We start from the raw sequence: 21,091 nt of genomic DNA on the forward strand, positions 1-21,091 counted from the left end.
ATGAAGGCAGCAAGTATGGATATGTACATGAGTATATATGCTTATGTATATATATATATATATATATATATATGTATACGTTGAAATGTATAGGTATGTGTATGTGCGTGTGTGGGCATTTATGTATATACATGTCTTTGTGGGTGGGTTGCGCCATTCCTCGTCTGTTTCCTCGCACTGCCTGGCTAACACGGGAGATGGCAGTTGAGTATAATGAATAAATAAATAAATATATATATACATTACCCCTGGGGATAGGAGAGAAAGAATACTTCCCTGTGTGTCATAGAAGGTGACTAAAAGGGGAGGTAGTGGGGGACTGGAAATTCTCCCCTCTCGTTTGTAATTTTCCAAACGAAGAAACAGAGAAGGGGGGCCTAGTGAGGATATTCCCTCAAAGGCTCAGTCCTCTGTTCTTAACACCACCTCACTAATGCTGGAAATGGCGAATAGTATGAATATTATATATATTTTTTTCATACATATTCGCCATTTCCCGCATTAGCGAGGTAACATTAAGAACTAAGGACTGAACCTAAGAGGGGAAAAGCCTCACTTGGCCGGCCACTCTTCTCTGTTCCTTCTTTTGGAAAAGTAAAAACTGGAGGGGAGGATTTTACACAATGTAAAAATAAATACAAAAATGAGTATCAAAAGCTAACTGTATCAAGTACTATAAAGTAACACTACTAAGAATGAACAGGTACAAAAAGTCTTAAGACTCAATAAATCAAATAACTGATTATGTCACTTAGGATATTGACTGAAAGAAACCACTGCATAAGAATATGGCATAACATTTGAAAAATCTAGAAAAAAGTAAATTATTACAGCTTATATTAAATATCTTAAAAAAGAACCATTAATAATCATTCCCATTACATGTGAGCAATTACAAAACAGCACAGAGGTATAAGTTCAAAACTGCAACAAAATGCAATGATATGCAGTAAATAATAAAATGGAAACAATGACACATTCTAATGGCATGATTTACTTTAATCTAACTCACCTTTAAAGCCTTTTCCCACCATTGTGGTTGACATTATTCCAGCCATAAAAATCTGCATTAGTCTGACATGACAGAACAATTAACTTTGTAAGAATGTCTGTCTTTCAGCCTGCCTGACCTTTGGAGTAAAATGAGGTCATAAAAGTTGCAAAAGCAACTTAGAAAAGTTTCCATTCCAGAACTTATTTTTCATTTTATTTCAAAACTATACTGATTAAGTTAAAAGTAGCCAGACCTTCAAATAGTGCAGACAAGCAAATGAAAAAAATCAATTTCCATTATTAGTTGTTCCATTTAGACCAATTAAACTAACTTCACTGCACACTGTGCAATAAAGTTGTTCATTGCATGTTGTTATATCTCCAAATATTTAAAATCATTTTCCATTTATCTCTTAAAAACTTTCTAGAAGTACAATGAGATTTCATGGGTTGCCATGGCTGTATCGAATACTTGCAACACAGGATCTTCTTAAAGAAAAAGTACTAATAAGCAAATGGAATAAGACCTTCAATCCATTTCCAATTAATGTTCAATGGTCATCTTTGACCAATTCAACTGCTTCATTACAAATGTGTGATTCTAGTTCCTCCAAAAGACTGGTCACAGTTTCCATTAGTTAAGAAATCCTCTTGCACTCATCACTGCAGCACTTGAGAACAGGTTTCTTGAAACAAAGGTCGATGGTCTTTATCCAGGAATTGTTCAAACTCTAAAACAAAATGAAAAAAAGTATGTTAATGTTACCTTAATATGAGGATAATCATTTCATGATCATTTCTAAAGAGCAACTGTGAACACAATTCCAGCTTTTCATTTTACTTGCATGGTTGAAGATGGACACCACACCCAATGGTAGCAAACTAGTGGACAAACTCTGGGCAAGCCATTATTAGATGAAGCAGACATAACATCCCCTTTTCAGAATTAAATATCTTGAAGAGGGATGGATGGGAGGAATAAGAAGTCTTAGTTACAAGTACAGGACCATAAGGGAGAAATACCAGAGCAGAGTTTTATTTACTAATTTTTTCTTGTTTGTTGAGACCAAAACTTAAGCCAGCAATGTTATGATATATAGTTATTTAGGATGGTAAGAAAGATCCTAATTATATATTAGTGTTCACCTCCCAACTTTCAACTTCATATATCTTAACCCAGTAAACTTTTGAAATTTAAAATGTTTTACTGTCAGCCATCCCACATCAATAAAATGCTCAAAGTAAAACAAAATTTCATTTCCTAATGAAGTATTTCTTATATTTCCAAATCCTGACAAGTAATTTCACTCCCATCTAGAAACAAAGTATTGTCTGTGAGACCATCAACACCAAATATTTGACATTAACAAACCTCATAAAAGCAACACTTGCATACCAACTGAAGGGATATTCTAAGAGGTGGTATCACAGTTTACATCATGAAATTATATCAAGCATCAACTACATCAGAATAAATATTACCAGAGAATGCATTGAGTCTATAATTAATCTCAAAGCCATTGATAAAACCACATCACAGGCAACAGCTGTTGGAGTGTAGATGACATCAACATATCTAAAGAGAAATATCAAATCCTCCTTTAACAATCTCTACATTTTAGGTGATTACCACTGCCAGAGGGCTTAAGGGTTTAGTTATCATCTAGATGTCTGTGGGAGTATAACACTGAAACAAACTCCAGCAGAGATTACATGGAGTTACTATTAATATAAAATTTTCATCAATTTAATGTAACACAGATATCTATATGAACCAGTATGTGCCTTCATAAACAATGAAAAATAATATTGTAATAAAGAAACAGAAAGGAGAAATGTGAAATAATGCAAATGCATACTTAAAAATCTGGCAGCAATGAGTGGCTGAAGTTACACCCTGTAATGGCAGTAAAACCAAGGGCATTTATATAAGTTCTACACTTTCGTAATCAAGGTGAAGTACTTTGTTTGATGCTAAAAATACATTTCTCTTCTTCCCTGTACACAATGAATAGGTAGTAGTAGTAGTAAGTAGGCAGCCAACGACCAGGGAGGTATACTACCAGTACTACTTGTCTGGGTACAAGGAAGGTAAGTGACTGCTGCTTAGTGAGCCAGCACTTTAGTAGTTGTCATACTGCTCTCCTGTGACCCAGGTATCTGTCTTTTCTTTCTGCATCCACAAACATACAATCTCTCCTTGTCATACATGACACTTAATTCACACAGCTCCTTTGTAACTCTAGATTTTCTTGTGGTTAACACTGCTAGCCCTGCCTTTGAGCAAAATGGAAGGAGCAATAATAGATAGAAGTAGTGGGTAGGGAACATTAAAGTAAGAGCTTTAGGTAAAAATAGTGGGTAGAAACATTTGGCAGTAGCATTAGGTAGAAGTAATCAGTAGGAACATTATGTAAGAGCCTCTACAAACACTGCACTAGACTTGCCCTTTCCCAGTAGCCTGTTAAAGGTGAGGCACTACAAGCGAATTGGCAATGATGTTCACTTGTTATGAATACCCTATTGCCTTGGCCATCCCCTTGAGGGAGTTCCAGAAGGGAACTGGCAAAAGGATATAGATAGATAGATATACACAATGAGCAGATTATTCTTTTTGTTTTTTACCTCAGTGAAAGGTGTAACTTAAAAGAAAGCAAGATACTTTAACATACACTGAAGTAACCTTTCCCAATTACCATATGCCTCCCTTATACATTTTCAAAGGCAATGTTACACATCTCTCCTTTGGCCTTAATTACCATCCACAAATTTCCAGGCACAGAAATGGCAAGGTTATTGAAGTATTCTAGGTCCATGTTTGATCTAATTGAAGAGGCATTAACAAGGTGTTGCAGGAGCAACCACTTGATTTAAGTGCCAACTGTACCTAAAAATCTCAAGTGGACCCACATCTTACTTCCATGCAAGAATTCAGGGGTTTCTCCTTACAAAAGTAAGAGCCAACCATACTGAAGCAGGTGGAAGAAATATAGTGCCCAGAAGCAAAAATCCTAAAATGAAGTGGCAGGCAAGAAGAGTAACGAAGAACACACCTCCCTTAAGATAGCCTAAGGCACACAGGAAGAAACACTAATGTCAGCAATCTGATATACAAAGATTTCACCGAGTGTCATATGTTTGTATCCACAGTAATCCTTCGCTGTATATTGTCTTGGAACTATAGTGGGGGGAAAAAGTTTTTTGCGGGCACTGTACAGAAATCCCTTGCCAATCATTAATTTTACATTCCTGGAAGACCCTGTGACTAGCAAAACCAAAGTTGGCAATGTAACAGGTCTACAGAAAATGGGGGAAGGTTAGAGGGAATGCCTCTTATGAGAGGTATCATAAGCTCTACAGTAAACACTTTAACTGAATATAAGGATGTTATATCTGGGGAAAAAAAAATGCTTATTCTTTAAAATACAAAGAAATGATGTACAAAACATAACTGTATGTCACCCGTGAAGCATGGGATAAACTAAATTGGGATGAAATGGTATACAGGGGTCAATGTTCTGTCACTGGACTGAAACAGTCCACTTGATGCAGCCAAGGGAAACCACAGAAAGGTCAGTGGATCTGATTGTGGGTAGGGGGTTGTGGTTTTGAAGCATTACATACAAGAGGTATAGAATGGATGTGAGTAAATGAGGCCACCTCTTTGTCTATTCCTGGTGCCACCTCATTAACACAGGACAAGATGAACTAGTATGAAAAAATAACTTACATGCTCGAGCAACTTTGTATACAAATGGCGGTCTCTTTTCAAGAACACTGTCCAATTATGTCATCTAACAAAACTTCTCTGAAGTTCAATGTCAAGCACAGAAAATCAATTTTGTACTGCCTGACCACTAACTGTTTGGGACTTAAATACTTAAACAGCTTTCTATAGAAGTGGCAGCCTCCTTTAGAGGAAAAAAAAAAAAAAAAAAGGAACTCAAAGGGTCTGAGGATCAATGTCAATAACAGATCATGTACCCACATAGTACCCGTAAGGATATCCTGACTCATGGTAGGGGTAATGCGTAACACTCACAACATATATCACTTGTATTGATAAGACTTCTTACCTCTGTAAGTAAATGATAAACAATGATATACAAAGAGGCTAAACACCCAGTGTCACTTAGGGTTCCTCAATTTAAAAAATTTCTACTATTCATTTTATTATACTCTGTCGCTGTCTCCCGCATTAGGAGGAAGCGCAAGGAAACAGACAAAAGAATGGACCAACCCATCCACATACACATGTATACACGTCCACACACACACACATACCAATACAGTTCAACGTATACATATATATACATTTTTTTTTTTTTTTGCTTTGTCGCTGTCTCCCGCATTTGCGAGGTAGCGCAAGGAAACAGACGAAAGAAATGGCCCAACCCACCCCCATACACATGTATATACATACGTCCACACACGCAAAATATACATACCTACACAGCTTTCCATGGTTTACCCCAGACGCTTCACATGCCCCGATTCAATCCACTGACAGCACGTCAACCCCGGTATACCACATGGCTCCAATTCACTCTATTCCTTGCCCTCCTTTCACCCTCCTGCATGTTCAGGCCCCGATCACACAAAATCTTTTTCACTCCATCCTTCCACCTCCAATTTGGTCTCCCTCTTCTCCTCGTTCCCTCCACCTCCGACACATATATTCTCTTGGTCAATCTTTCCTCACTCATTCTCTCCATGTGCCCGAACCATTTCAAAACACCCTCTTCTGCTCTCTCAACCACACTCTTTTTATTTCCACACATCTCTCTTACCCTTACGTTACTTACTCGATCAAACCACCTCACACCACACATTGTCCTCAAACATCTCATTTCCAGCACATCCATCCTCCTGCGCACAACTCTATCCATAGCCCACGCCTCGCAACCATACAACATTGTTGGAACCACTATTCCTTCAAACATACCCATTTTTGCTTTCCGAGATAATGTTCTCGACTTCCACACATTCTTCAAGGCTCCCAGAATTTTCGCCCCCTCCCCCACCCTATGATCCACTTCCGCTTCCATGGTTCCATCCGCTGCCAGATCCACTCCCAGATATCTAAAACACTTCACTTCCTCCAGTTTTTCTCCATTCAAACTCACCTCCCAATTGACTTGACCCTCAACCCTACTGTACCTAATAACCTTGCTCTTATTCACATTTACTCTTAACTTTCTTCTTTCACACACTTTACCAAACTCAGTCACCAGCTTCTGCAGTTTCTCACGTGAATCAGCCACCAGCGCTGTATCATCAGCGAACAACAACTGACTCACTTCCCAAGCTCTCTCATCCCCAACAGACTTCATACTTGCCCCTCTTTCCAAAACTCTTGCATTCACCTCCCTAACAACCCCATCCATAAACAAATTAAACAACCATGGAGACATCACACACCCCTGCCGCAAACCTACATTCACTGAGAACCAATCACTTTCCTCTCTTCCTACACGTACACATGCCTTACATCCTTGATAAAAACTTTTCACTGCTTCTAACAACTTGCCTCCCACACCATATATTCTTAATACCTTCCACAGAGCATCTCTATCAACTCTATCATATGCCTTCTCCAGATCCATAAATGCTACATACAAATCCATTTGCTTTTCTAAGTATTTCTCACATACATTCTTCAAAGCAAACACCTGATCCACACATCCTCTACCACTTCTGAAACCACACTGCTCTTCCCCAATCTGATGCTCTGTACATGCCTTCACCCTCTCAATCAATATCCTCCCATATAATTTAGGTAAATTATATATATACATACACAGACATATACATATATACATATGTACATAATTCATACTTGCTGCCCTTCTTCATTCCCGTCGCCACCCCGCCACACATGAAATGACAAACCCCCCTCCCCCCATACGCGCAAGAGGTAGTGCTAAGAAAAGACAACAAAGGCCACATTTGTTCACATTCAGTCTCTAGCTGTCATGTATAATGCACCAAAACCACAGCTCCCTTTCCACATCCACACCCCACAAAACTTTCCATGGTTTACCCCAGATGCTTCACATGCCCTGGTTCAATTCACTGACAGCACGTCAACCCCGGTATACCACATCATTCCAATTCACTCTATTCCTTCCATTCCTTTCACCCTCCTGCATGTTCAGGCCCCGATCGCTCAAAATCTTTTTCGCTCCATCCTTCCACTTCCAATTTGGTCACCCACTTCTCATTCCCTCCATCTCTGACACATATGTCCTCTTTGTCAATCTTTCCTCACTCATTCTCTCAATTTCAATACACCCTCTTCTGCTCTCAATCACACTCTTTTTATTACCAAACACCTCTGTTACCCTTTCATTACTTACTTGATCAAACCACCTCACACCACATATTGTTCTCAAACATCTCATTTCCAATACATCCACCCTTCTCTGCACAATCCTATCTATAGCCCACGCCTCACAACCATATAACATTGTTGGAACCACTATTCCTTCAAACATACCTATTTTTGCTTTCCGAGATAATGTTCTCGACTTCCACACATTCTTCAACACTCCCAGAACATTCACCCCCTCCCCCACCCTGTGACTCACTTCCACTTCCATGGTTTCATCTGCTGCCAAATCCACTCCCAGATATCTAAAACACTTAACTTCCTCCACTTTTTCTCCATTCAAACTTACCTCCCAACTGACTTGTCCCTCGACCCTACTGAACCTAATAACCTTGCTCTTATTCACATTCACTCTCAGCTTTCTTCTTTCACACGCTTTACTAAACTCAGTCTCCAGCTTCTGCAGCTTCTCGTTTGAATTAGCCACCAGCGCTGTATCATCAGCGAACAATAACCGACTCACTTTCCAAGCCCTCTCATCCACAACAGACTGCATACTTGCCCCTCTCACCAAAACTCTTTCATTCACCTCCCTAACAACCTCATCCATAAACAAATCAAACAACCATGGAGACATCACGCACCCCTTCCACAAACCGACATTCACTGGGAACCAATCACTTTCCTCTCTTCCTACTCGCACACATGCCTTACATCCTCGATAAAAACTTTTCACTGCTTCTAGCAACTTGCCTCCCACACCATATACTCTTCATACTTTCTGCAGAGCATCTCTATCAACTCTCATCATATGCCTTCTCCAGATCCATAAATGCTACATACAAATCCATTTGTTTTTCTAAGTATTTCTCACATACATTCTTCAAAGCAAACACCTGATCCACACACCCTCTACCACACTGCTCTTCCCCAGTCTGATGCTCCATACATGCCATGACCCTCTCAATCAATACCCTCCCATACAATTTCCCAGGAATACTGAACAAACTTATACCTCTGTAAATTGAACACTTACCTTTATCCCCTTTACCTTTGTACAATGGCACTATGCATGCATTCCGCCACTCTTCAGGCACTTCACCATGAGCCACATGTACAGTGAATATCCTCACCAACCAGTCAACAACACAGTCACCCCCTTTTTTAATAAATTCCAATGCAATACCATCCAAACCTGCTGCCTTGCCGGCTTTCATCTTCTTCAAAGCTTTCACTACCTCTTCTCTGTTTACCAAACCAATCGCCCTGACCCTCTCACTTCGCACACCACCTCAACCAAAACACCCTATATTTGCCACTCTAACATCTGACACATTCAACAAACTTTCAAAATTATCACCCCATCTCCTTCTCACATCACCACTACTTGTTATTACCTCTCCATTAGCCCCCTTCACCGATGTTTCCATTTGTTCTCTTGTCTTGTGGACCTTATTTACCTCCTTCCAAACATCTTTTTATTCTCCATAAAATTTAATGATACCCTCTCACCCCAACTCTCATTTGCCCTCTTTTTCACCTCTTGCACCTTTCTCTTGACCTCCTGCCTCTTTCTTTTATACATCTCCCAGTCATTTGCACTATTTCCCTGCAAAAATTGTCCAAATACCTCTCTCTTCTCTTTCACTAATGATCTTACTTCTTCATCCCACCACTCACTGCCCTTTCTAATCTGCCCATCTCCCACATAAAATTTTTTTCAACGTACCCCAACGTTTTGCGGGGTACAAAACAGAGAAATTTGGGATACCAAGAAATACGAAAAGCTGTTTGTGATAGATACTAATAACTCACAGAGTAGTGTAGCATAGGCATGCATACATTTCAAAGAGAATAACATGCATAGTGCCATTATGACCATGGAGGTGAAAGAAATAAAAGGTGGGTACTTGAGGCAAAGTAGTCATTGAATCTGTTCATATATGTATTTATAGAACCGCTTTCAACCACTCTACTTGGCAAATTGTTCCATATGTTAATAATCCTCTTGAAGAAAATGTACTTTGCCTCATCTGAGGTGAATCATTTCCCCACAAAGATGTATCCATTATTTTGGTACTAGTAAAATCAGACGAATCAAAGTCTTAGGTAACTTGATAGATCAAGATTATCAAAACCTCTGATCATTTTGAATACTTGTATTAGATCACCTCTTTAGCTTCTCTTTGCTAAGCTAAATATATTCAAGTCATTTACTCTCATCTTGTAGGATACATTTCTCTATGTGAGAATCATTTTGGTAGCTTGATGCTGTATTCTCTCCATTTTGTCTGTCTTCTTTAGGTTGAGTGACTAAAACTGAGCACAATATTCAAGATGAGAATGAACCAATGAGTTGTAAAGAGTAAGGATGATTTCGTAGGACTTATATTCAATGGTTCTACCTAGAAAACTAATAATATTGTTTGCTCTTTTCACTGCTTATGTGCATTGCTTATTGGGTTTTAGGTCACCAGAGATTATTATACCCAAGTCCTTTTCCTCATATACTTTTTAAAGTTCAACAGAATCCATACTGTAGCTTGCCTTTTCATTTTTACAACCAATATATAATATTTTGCACTTATCAACATTCATAACTCATTTGTCACTTATGAACCCAAATCATCAGCTTTTCTATGTCAGTCTGAAGCAGTAGACATTCAAGTTCATTTGTAGATTTACTTCCCAGCTTTGTATCATCAGCAAATTTAAATATCTTGCAATGCAGCTCATTATCAACATCATTAATAAATATGAGAAAGAGAACCAGTCCCATGACATGATCCTTGTGACACTCCACTTGTTATGTCTAATCAATCTGTAGCTTGACCATTAATCACTACCCTAAGTTTACGGCCCAGGTAACACATTTTTACAAACCCATCAATAAAATATGACTTGATTTTTGCTAATCTTTGATGCAGAACCTTATAGAAAGCCTTTTGAAAGTCTACACAGATAACTTCTTTACTTTCATCATACATGTTCATTAAATCATTAAAGAAATCAAGAAGATCTGTTAGACATGAACGATTTTATTGGTAAACATGCTGACAATTGTTTGTCAAGTGATGGTCCTCTAAAAGATTTCTAATTCTCTAGAATGATGGTTTTCATAAGTTTTCCAACAGCATATGTTAAGTGAAGAGGGATAATAATTTCCAGGCAGTGACTTCTTACCTTTTTTGAATATTGGTGTTAAATTGGCAAAATTCCATTCATCTGGAACATTTCCTATAACAAATGACCAATTGAAAAGGGCAGTCAAGGGTTTAACTACCTCATTTTTTGCCTCTCACCGTTCTCAGATAAAACTTATCAGGGCCTGCCGTTTTATTTATTTTCATTCAATTTATTGCTGAAAGTAGATCTTCGGCTTTTATGTCAATATGTTGAAAAATGTTCCCCTCCCTTATCAATGAAACTGGATTCAGGATGAGTTGTGTCTTCAATCATAAATACAGATGCAAAAAAGTCATTTAATATTTTTGCCATTGCTTTGGTGTCTTGAAACAAGTCACTGTTTTCCATAATCAATGGACCTAGTTGACTGGGTAATGACTCTTGCTTCTAACATAACTGTAAAACTCCATAGCGTTTCTTTTGCTATTTTCAACAATACATGCTTCATATTTACATTTACTTTGACATATAACTCTCTTGCTTTCTCTACACAAACTTACATACCTTATTCTATCATGTTTGTTACTGGATAATCTTAGTTTCATATAAGCTACTTTCTTAGACAACAGGCACTTATTCATTTCACCATTCCACAACCTCGGTTTTTTTTTAGAAATGGACCATCTACTACGCATTGGTACGTAAGTTCCCTCTGCTGCTTTGAAGGTTTCTGTGAAGCTTTTTCAAAAAATGTTCATATAATTTCCATAAGTCATCCTAAGCGTACATGTCAAGAGCAATGCAAAGTTCATTAAAATTTGCACATTTAAAATCAGGTGATTTTACATGAGTCATTTTCACCAACATTATATGCAGTATTGAAAGCAACCTCAAAAGTAATTTCTCAGTGATCACCTGTACAAAAGTTTTCTCTAACTTCAATATAATTAACAAACTCAATTGTAGGAACAACTAAATCTAATATATTCTTGTCAGAGTTGGTGCAATATCAGGCAAATTCAAGAAGAGCCCATACCCGGAGCTACTGGAAAGGGAGTCTCCCCATTCAAATACTAGTATGTTAAATTCTACTGTGATAGAATCTTGTTCATTACCAATGATCATAAAATGTTTCATCTACATATGATGTCTGTGGGGGTGGCCTATAAACTAGTCCCACTGTTATTATTTTATGCGGTTTATCTTTAATTTCTTTAAAAATGAAGTTAACATTCTCAACAGCTACAAGTTTTTTCAACAAGATGTAAATGAACTTTGACAGTGAGCAGGACACCATCGCCTACTTTGTTTTCCCATCTCTAATAAACAAAGTATACCCTGGAACTGAGTATTCGTGACAAAATTTCTATTGCTGAGATCTATCAAAGATTTGATAACTGCAATCATATAATTTCCTTCTAACACTGTTGTCACTAACTCTGAGACTATTTCGTGTACTCTAAGCATCAAAATAAAAAATACAAAACTGAGACCTAATTGGAAAAGTACTTACAGAGGGGAATGGGTCTGCTCCACATAAGCTATGTTTTTTATCAAAGTGCATGTGTAGACTCAGTAAGGAGCCATCCAAAACATGCAGCTCCCACTTCATTCAGGTGTAGTCCATCCTTCATAAACTTATCAGACTGCATGTAGAAATGCTGACACAAGTTTAACTCCTTGAACACAGAAATTCACTAATCTATTATTTACACTGAATGCCCTACTAAAGAAGGCATTCCTGGTGCTGATCCTGGGTAGAACTCCTGAAATCATGTTATTAGTTTTACCTTGAAAACGTTGAATGACCCAGTGATATTTCTCCAACAGCTCCTCCAATCTCTCCTTCAGTACATCATTATTACCTACATGATGGATAAGTGTTTTAATGTTAGTGCCAACAAAAACATCATCGACAGCACTGGCAACATCATCCAATTTGGCACCTGGAAAATAAAAATGTTTACAGCATGAAGGGTTTCTGGTGCAGAATTCTTCCAGCTGTTCATGGATCATGGAGTCGCCAAGATGCCTTTCTTTGCGTTCGTTGTCATCGACATCACACAAAGCCTGAAACCAATTTTTTGTAATTATTGGTATCAGAGGTAAATATGTATGGGGTTTCACACCTCATCACACTACCTAGAAAAGTCAGTTTTCCCTGGAGAGAAGAGGGATCACTTCAGGGTCTCAAAATCAACAGCACTGCTGTCTGAAGTTGATGGCTTACTCAAAACTACAGTTCATCAATGAACCAAAAACACATTTTCTTAAATGAGAAAAAGGGATGCAAATAAACTTACTTCTGAGGAGTCGATGGTGTTCAGGGTTATCAATAAACAGGGAGGATAATATACCCACTACCTCCCCATAATTCTTGTTCTTCTTGTAATTCTTTACTGCTGTAGAGAAGTCAGCATACTGTGCTTTACTTAATGTTGACTTTACCTGCATGATGAAAACATGAGAATTCTTAATGTCTCATAAAAGTATATTTTAATGAACAAGCTAAGAAATGAAATATGACAAAAGTATTCTATCAACATTTTAATGGCAAATTTCAACTAAAGTATTTGTAGCATGGAGCCATCAATTCTGGAGATAAAACTCTCTTCTACTGCATGATCTCATGATGGCTATTTTCAGTACTGCAGAGAGATGCTCCTCAACTAATGATGGGATTACATTCTGATAAACCCATCGTAAGTTGAAAATATCGTAAGTCGAAAATATATTTAATAAATTCAATACTGTACATTTAACCTACCGAACATCATAGCTTTGCCTAGCCTACCTTAAACATTCTCAGAACACTTACATTACCCTACAATTGGACAAAATCAACAAACACAAAATAAAAAAAATGCTACCAACACAGTACACTGTAGAGTAATGGCTGTTTACATTCGTAATCACGTGGGACTAGAAGCTGTGGCTCGCTGCAAAGCGAGAGTATCATACCACATATCACTAGCCCAGGAAAAGATTAAAATTCAAAATTCAAAGAAGAACAGTTTCTACTGAATGCATATCGCTTTCGTACCATCATAAAGTAAAAAATCGTAAGTCAAACCCTTGTAAGTCAGGGGCTATCTGTATATACTTATGTTCCATGAACCAATTCCTAGTGAAGAGCAGGTAAGCCCATATAAAACCATTTTGAAATAATTTGCACAATATCTAACCTCAGATTATAAGATATGTAATCTAGGTTCAAATCTATACAAAAAATAAAACTATAATAAGCTTGATATTTGGAAGGAAAAATTCATTCTTCTTCCTATAGTCACATGAATTTAGTAATCACACTGGAACACTGCAAAGATTAATAACCATCTGCTTTACAATTTCATATCAGCAAATGATAGCCTGTCTGAATGTTTTACTGTGAAATGAGCTGAAAATGCAACTGATGATATAAGCTATTTTCTAAGAAATTAAACTGATAATTCACTTACATCTTTTATGTAAGCAGCAATTGAATTTATCTTCTTGTCACCTCTGCCTTCCTTACTCAAAGAAGACCCATCTGTCAGTGATGTCTCTGCTCTTGAGGATACTATATCCTTGCCACTATTACCAGCTGCTTTTTGTGCCCCAGTGGATGCAGATGAGTGTGGGATCTCACCCTGACCACAAAGAATATTCTCTTGTGACCCACTAGACATCCCTAACCCAAGCATCTCTGGAGAGCTACTTTCTGTCTGGTTTGAAGGCTCCAAAATATGGGTTAGGGTATTTTGACTTCTTTGTTTCTCAACATTACTTACAGAGTCTTCTGAGTTACTTTTGGGTATAATTCTTATTCTTCTTTTCTTGTTATTAACTTTGATAGTGTCATAATTTGATGAGCCCTGTGGTAAACTGCTGCAAGAATTAAAATTAACAACTGAAGATTTTTGTTCTAAAGCAGTAAATACTGATCCATCCCCATTACAAGTCTTTTTAGTAATACCAGATTTTGTGTAGTTCATATTGGACCATACATCATCATAATCAGGCTGTTTGCTAAGTGCCTCTACCATCTTCTTTTTTGTAGAGTCAGAAATCACAGGTCTAGAAGGTGCAGCTTGGAAGGCTTGAACAGAAACAGGAGGTAGTGCTTTGACTTCTGGAGTTTCATACTTGATGCTAATGGCTGGCTGACCATTACTTTTAACATCTGGTTGTGGTAACTGTTACAAAACATAAATAAACAAATCAGTTCTGGGTTAGAGACTAAAAAATATCATTGGTACACAGTCAATCTTCACCCCAAAAACGTGTATGGGTACCTGTGTGCATGCTTCTCTGATTGGTTCAGAAAACTCTGTAAACATCTGTAAAGACATGCATGTAAGCTCAATCCTCATGACTTCTCTAACAAAAATTGAAAGATAAAAGCAGGGGCCAATTACAGAAACTTCTCTCACATGCAGGAAAAAGGGGAAATAATCCTTAGCTTTTAGGAAGCTTCAAGTACACATGAAAAATGCCGACCAATCTTTGATAACCAATAATTATCTTAACTTCTTTGTACAGTACTACGTCTAAACACTTATCAAACAGCTTTGTGCATGAACTAGTGCATGAGCAGGTGATCTGCTGAGATTATTATATAATCCTGCATTCTTATACTCAAGGATATATCTTTTCATTTCAATATTTATTCATTTATTTATTTATTATACTCTGTTGCTGTCTCCCGCAAGGAAACAGATGAAAGAATGGCCCAACCCACCCACATACACATGTATATACATACACGTCCACACACACACATATACATACCTACACATCTCAACGTATATATATTTTTTTTTTTTTTTTTTTTTTTTATACTTTGTCGCTGTCTCCCGCGTTTGCGAGGTAGCGCAAGGAAACAGACGAAAGAAATGGCCCAACCCCCCCCATACACATGTATATACATACGTCCACACACGCAAATATACATACCTACACAGCTTTCCATGGTTTACCCCAGACGCTTCACATGCCTTGATTCAATCCACTGACAGCACGTCAACCCCGGTATACCACATCGCTCCAATTCACTCTATTCCTTGCCCTCCTTTCACCCTCCTGCATGTTCAGGCCCCGATCACACAAAATCTTTTTCACTCCATCTTTCCACCTCCAATTTGGTCTCCCTCTTCTCCTCGTTCCCTCCACCTCCGACACATATATCCTCTTGGTCAATCTTTCCTCACTCATTCTCTCCATGTGCCCAAACCACTTCAAAACACCCTCTTCTGCTCTCTCAACCACGCTCTTTTTATTTCCACACATCTCTCTTACCCTTACGTTACTCACTCGATCAAACCACCTCACACCACACATTGTCCTCAAACATCTCATTTCCAGCACATCCATCCTCCTATGCACAACTCTATCCATAGCCCACGCCTCGCAACCATACAACATTGTTGGAACCACTATTCCTTCAAACATACACATTTTTGCTTTCCGAGATAATGTTCTCGACTTCCACACATTCTTCAAGGCCCCCAGAATTTTCGCCCCCTCCCCCACCCTATGATCCACTTCCGCTTCCATGGTTCCATCCGCTGCCAGATCCACTCCCAGATATCTAAAACACTTCACTTCCTCCAGTTTTTCTCCATTCAAACTCACCTCCCAATTGACTTGACCCTCAACCCTACTGTACCTAATAACCTTGCTCTTATTCACATTTACTCTTAACTTTCTTCTTCCACACACTTTACCAAACTCAGTCACCAGCTTCTGCAGTTTCTCACATGAATCAGCCACCAGCGCTGTATCATCAGCGAACAACAACTGACTCACTTCCCAAGCTCTCTCATCCCCAACAGACTTCATACTTGCCCCTCTTTCCAAAACTCTTGCATTTACCTCCCTAACAACCCCATCCATAAACAAATTAAACAACCATGGAGACATCACACACCCCTGCCGCAAACCTACATTCACTGAGAACCAATCACTTTCCTCTCTTCCTACACGTACACATGCCTTACATCCTCGATAAAAACTTTTCACTGCTTCTAACAACTTTCCTCCCACACCATATATTCTTAATACCTTCCACAGAGCATCTCTATCAACTCTATCATATGCCTTCTCCAGATCCATAAATGCTACATACAAATCCATTTGCTTTTCTAAGTATTTCTCACATACATTCTTCAAAGCAAACACCTGATCCACACATCCTCTACCACTTCTGAAACCACACTGCTCTTCCCCAATCTGATGCTCTGTACATGCCTTCACCCTCTCAATCAATACCCTCCCATATAATTTACCAGGAATACTCAACAAACTTATACCTCTGTAATTTGGGCACTCACTCTTATCCCCTTTGCCTTTGTACAATGGCACTATGCACGCATTCCGCCAATCCTCAGGCACCTCACCATGAGTCATACATACATTAAATAACCTTACCAACCAGTCAACAATACAGTCACCCCCTTTTTTAATAAATTCCACTGCAATACCATCCAAACCTGCTGCCTTGCCGGCTTTCATCTTCCGCAAAGCTTTCACTACCTCTTCTCTGTTTACCAAATCATTTTCCCTAACCCTCTCACTTTGCACACCACCTCGACCAAAACACCCTATATCTGCCACTCTATCATCAAACACATTCAACAAACCTTCAAAATACTCACTCCATCTCCTTCTCACATCACCACTACTTGTTATCACCTCCTCATTTGCGCCCTTCACTGAAGTTCCCATTTGCTCCCTTGTCTTACGCACTTTATTTACCTCCTTCCAGAATATCTTTTTATTCTCCCTAAAATTTAATGATATGCAAGAGTTTTGGAAAGAGGGGCAAGTATGAAGTCTGTTGGGGATGAGAGAGCTTGGGAAGTGAGTCAGTTGTTGTTCGCTGATGATACAGCGCTGGTGGCTGATTCATGTGAGAAACTGCAGAAGCTGGTGACTGAGTTTGGTAAAGTGTGTGAAAGAAGAAAGTTAAGAGTAAATGTGAATAAGAGCAAGGTTATGAGGTACAGTAGGGTTGAGGGTCAATTCAATTGGGAGGTGAGTATGAATGGAGAAAAACTGGAGGAAGTGAAGTTTTTAGATATCTGGGAGTGGATCTGGCAGCGGATGGAACCATGGAAGCGGAAGTGGATCATAGGGTGGGGGAGGGGGCGAAAATTCTGGGAGCCTTGAAGAATGTGTGGAAGTCGAGAACATTATCTCGGAAAGCAAAAATGGGTATGTTTGAAGGAATAGTGGTTCCAACAATGTTGTATGGTTGCGAGGCGTGGACTATGGATAGAGTTGTGCGCAGGAGGATGGATGTGCTGGAAATGAGATGTTTGAGGACAATGTGTGGTGTGAGGTGGTTTGATCGAGTAAGTAACGTAATGGTAAGAGAGATGTGTGGAAATAAAAAGAGCGTGGTTGAGAGAGCAGAAGAGGGTGTTTTGAAATGGTTTGGTCACATGGAGAGAATGAGTGAGGAAAGATTGACCAAGAGGATATATGTGTCGGAGGTGGAGGGAACGAGGAGAAGAGGAAGACCAAATTGGAGGTGGAAAGATGGAGTGAAAAAGATTTTGTGTGATCAGGGCCTGAACATGCAGGAGGGTGAAAGGAGGGCAAAGAATAGAGTGAATTGGAGCGATGTGGTATACCGGGGTTGACGTGCTGTCAGTGGATTGAATCAAGGCATGTGTATGGGGGTGGGTTGGGCCATTTCTTTCGTCTGTTTCCTTGCGCTACCTCGCAAATGCGGGAGACATATACATTTATACACATGTACATACTTCATACTGTCTGCCTTTATTCATTCCTGTCGCCATTTCGCCACACATGAAAAAACAACCCCCTCCCCCCACATGCGCGCGAGGTAGCGCTAGGAAAAGACAACAAAGGCCACATTCGTTCACACTCAGTCTCTAGCTGTCATGTATAATGCACCGAAACCACAGCTCCCTTTCCACATCCAGGCCCCACACAACTTTCCATGGTTTACCCCAGATGCTTCACATGCCCTGGTTCAATCCATTGACAGCATGTCAACCCCGGTATACCACATCGTTCCAATTCACTCTATTCCTTGCACACCTTTCACCCTCCTGCATGTTTAGGCCCCGATCACTCAAAATCTTTTTCACTCCAACTTTCCACCTCCAATTTGGTCTCCCACTTCTCCTTGTTCCCTCCAACTCTGACACATATATCCTCTTGGTCAATCTTTTCTCACTCATTCTCTCCATGTGACCAAACCATTTCAAAACACCCTCTTCTGCTCTCTCAACCACACTCTTTTTACTACCACACATCTCTCTTACCCTTTCATTACTTACTCGATCAAACCACCTCACACCACAAGTTGTCCTCAAACATTTCATTTGCAGCACATCCACCCTCCTCCACACAACTCTGTCTATAGCCCACGCCTCGCAACCATATATCATTGTTGGAACCACTATTCCTTCAAACATACCCAATTTTGCTTTCCAAGATAATGTTCTCGACTTCCACACATTTTTCAATGCTCCCTGAACTTTCGTCCCCTCTCCCACCCTATGATTCACTTCCGCTTCCATGGTTCCATCCGCTGCCAAATCCACTCCCAGATATCCGAAACACTTCACTTCCTCCAGATTTTCTTCAAACTTACCTCCCAGTTGACTTGTCCCTCAACCCTACTGTACCTAATAACCTTGCTCTTATTCACATCTACTCTCAGCTTTCTCCTTTTACACACTTTACCAAACTCAGTCACCAGCTTCTGCAGTTTCTCACACGAGTCAGCCATCGGCGCTGTATCATCAGCGAACAACAACTGACTCACTTCCCAAGCTCTCTCATCCACAACAGACTGCATACTTGCCTCTCTTTCCAAAACTCTTGCATTCACATCCCTAACAACCCCATCCATAAACAAATTAAATAATCATGGAGACATCACACACCCCTGCCGCAAACCTACATTCAGTGAGAACCAAGCACTTTCCTCTCTTCCTACACGTACACATGCCTTACATTCTCGATAAGAACTTTTCACTGCTTCTAACAACTTTCCTCCCACACCATATATTCTTAATACCTTCCACAGAGCATCTCTATCAACTCTATCATATACCTTCTCCTGATCTATAAATGCTACATACAAATCCATTTGCTTTTCTAAGTATTTCTCACATACATTCTTCAAAGCAAACACTTGATCCACACATCCTCTACCACTTCTGAAACCACACTGCTCTTCCCCAATCTGATGCTCTGTATATGCCTTCACCCTCTCAATCAATACCCTCCCATGTAATTCCCCAGGAATACTCAACAAACTTATACCTCTGTAATTTGAGCACTCACTCTTATCCCCTTTGCCTTTGTACAATGGCACTGTGCAAGCATTCCGCCAATCCTCAGGTACCTCACCATGAGTCATACATACACTAAATAACCTCACCAACCAGTCAACAATACAGTTACCCCCTTTTTTAATAAATTCCACTGCAATACCATCCAAACCCGCTGCCTTGCCGGCTTTCATCTTCCTCAAAGCTTTTACTACCTCTTCTCTGTTTACCAAATCATTTTCCCTAACCCTCTCTCTTTGCATACCACCTCGACCAAAATACCCTATATCTGCCACTCTATCATCAAACACATTCAACAAACCTTCAAAATACTCACTCCATCTCCTTCTCACATCACCACTACTTGTTATCACCTCCCCAAGCCCCCTTCACTGAAGTTCCCATTTGTTCCCTTGTCTTACATACTTTATTTACCTCCTTCCAAAACATCTTTTTATTCTCCCTAAAATTTAATGATACTCTCTCACCTCAACTCTCATTTGCCCTCTTTTTCACCTCTTGTACCTTTCTCTTGACCTCCTGCCTCTTCCTTTTATACATCTCCCACTCATTTGCATTATTTCCCTGCAAAAATTGTCCAAATGCCTCTCTCTTCTCTTTCACTAATAATCTTACTTTCTCATCCCACCACTCACTACCCTTTCTAATCTCCCCCCCTCCCACGCTTCTCATCCCACAAGCATCTTTTGCACAAGCCATCACTGCTTCCCTAAATATATCCCATTCCTCCCCCACTCCCCTTACGTCCTTTGTATTTACCTTTTTCCATTCTGTACTCAGTCTCTCCTGGTACTTCCTCACGCAAGTCTCCTTCCCAAGCTCACTTACTCTCACCACTCTCTTCACCCCAATATTCTCTCCTCTTTTCTGAAAACCTCTACAAATCTTCACCTTTGCCTACACAAGATAATGATCAGACACCCCTCCAGTTGCACCTCTCAGCACATTAACTTCCAAAAGTCTTTCTTTCATGCGCCTATCAATTACCACGTAATCCAATAACACTCTCTGGCCAACTCTTCTACTTACATACGTATACTTATGTACATCTCTCTTTTTAAACCAGGTATTCCCAATCGCCAGTCCTTTTTCAGCACATAAATCTACAAGCTCTTCATTTCCATTTACAACAGTGAACACTCCATGTACACCAGTTATTCCCTCAACTGCCACATTACTCACCTTTGCATTCAAATCATCCATCACTATAACCCGGTCTCGTGCATCAAAACTACTAACACACTCACTCAGCTGCTCCCAAAACACTTGCCTCTCATGATCTTTCTTGTCATGCCCAGGTGCATATGCACCAATAATCACCCATCTC

The 21,091-nt window shown here is 39.5% G+C and overlaps 1 protein-coding gene across 1 annotated transcript in view; it reads right to left on the reverse strand.

Annotated features, from left to right (window-relative positions):
- Window positions 1–1,185: 1,185 nt before the first annotated feature.
- The window catches only part of LOC139750306 (regulator of telomere elongation helicase 1 homolog), a 124,095-nt gene continuing 104,189 nt past the window's right edge, over window positions 1,186–21,091 (reverse strand). The window contains exons 18-20 of the mRNA XM_071664946.1: window positions 13,909–14,625; window positions 12,754–12,898; window positions 1,186–1,724 (exon numbers count right to left, since the gene is read on the reverse strand). Of these exons, the coding sequence (XP_071521047.1) occupies window positions 1,654–1,724; window positions 12,754–12,898; window positions 13,909–14,625 (933 nt within the window). The 3' untranslated portion in view covers window positions 1,186–1,653. The remainder of the gene's footprint in view (window positions 1,725–12,753; window positions 12,899–13,908; window positions 14,626–21,091) is intronic.

This window comes from Panulirus ornatus, chromosome 9 (genome assembly GCF_036320965.1).
Source record: "Panulirus ornatus isolate Po-2019 chromosome 9, ASM3632096v1, whole genome shotgun sequence".
Classification (NCBI taxonomy): domain Eukaryota; kingdom Metazoa; phylum Arthropoda; class Malacostraca; order Decapoda; family Palinuridae; genus Panulirus; species Panulirus ornatus.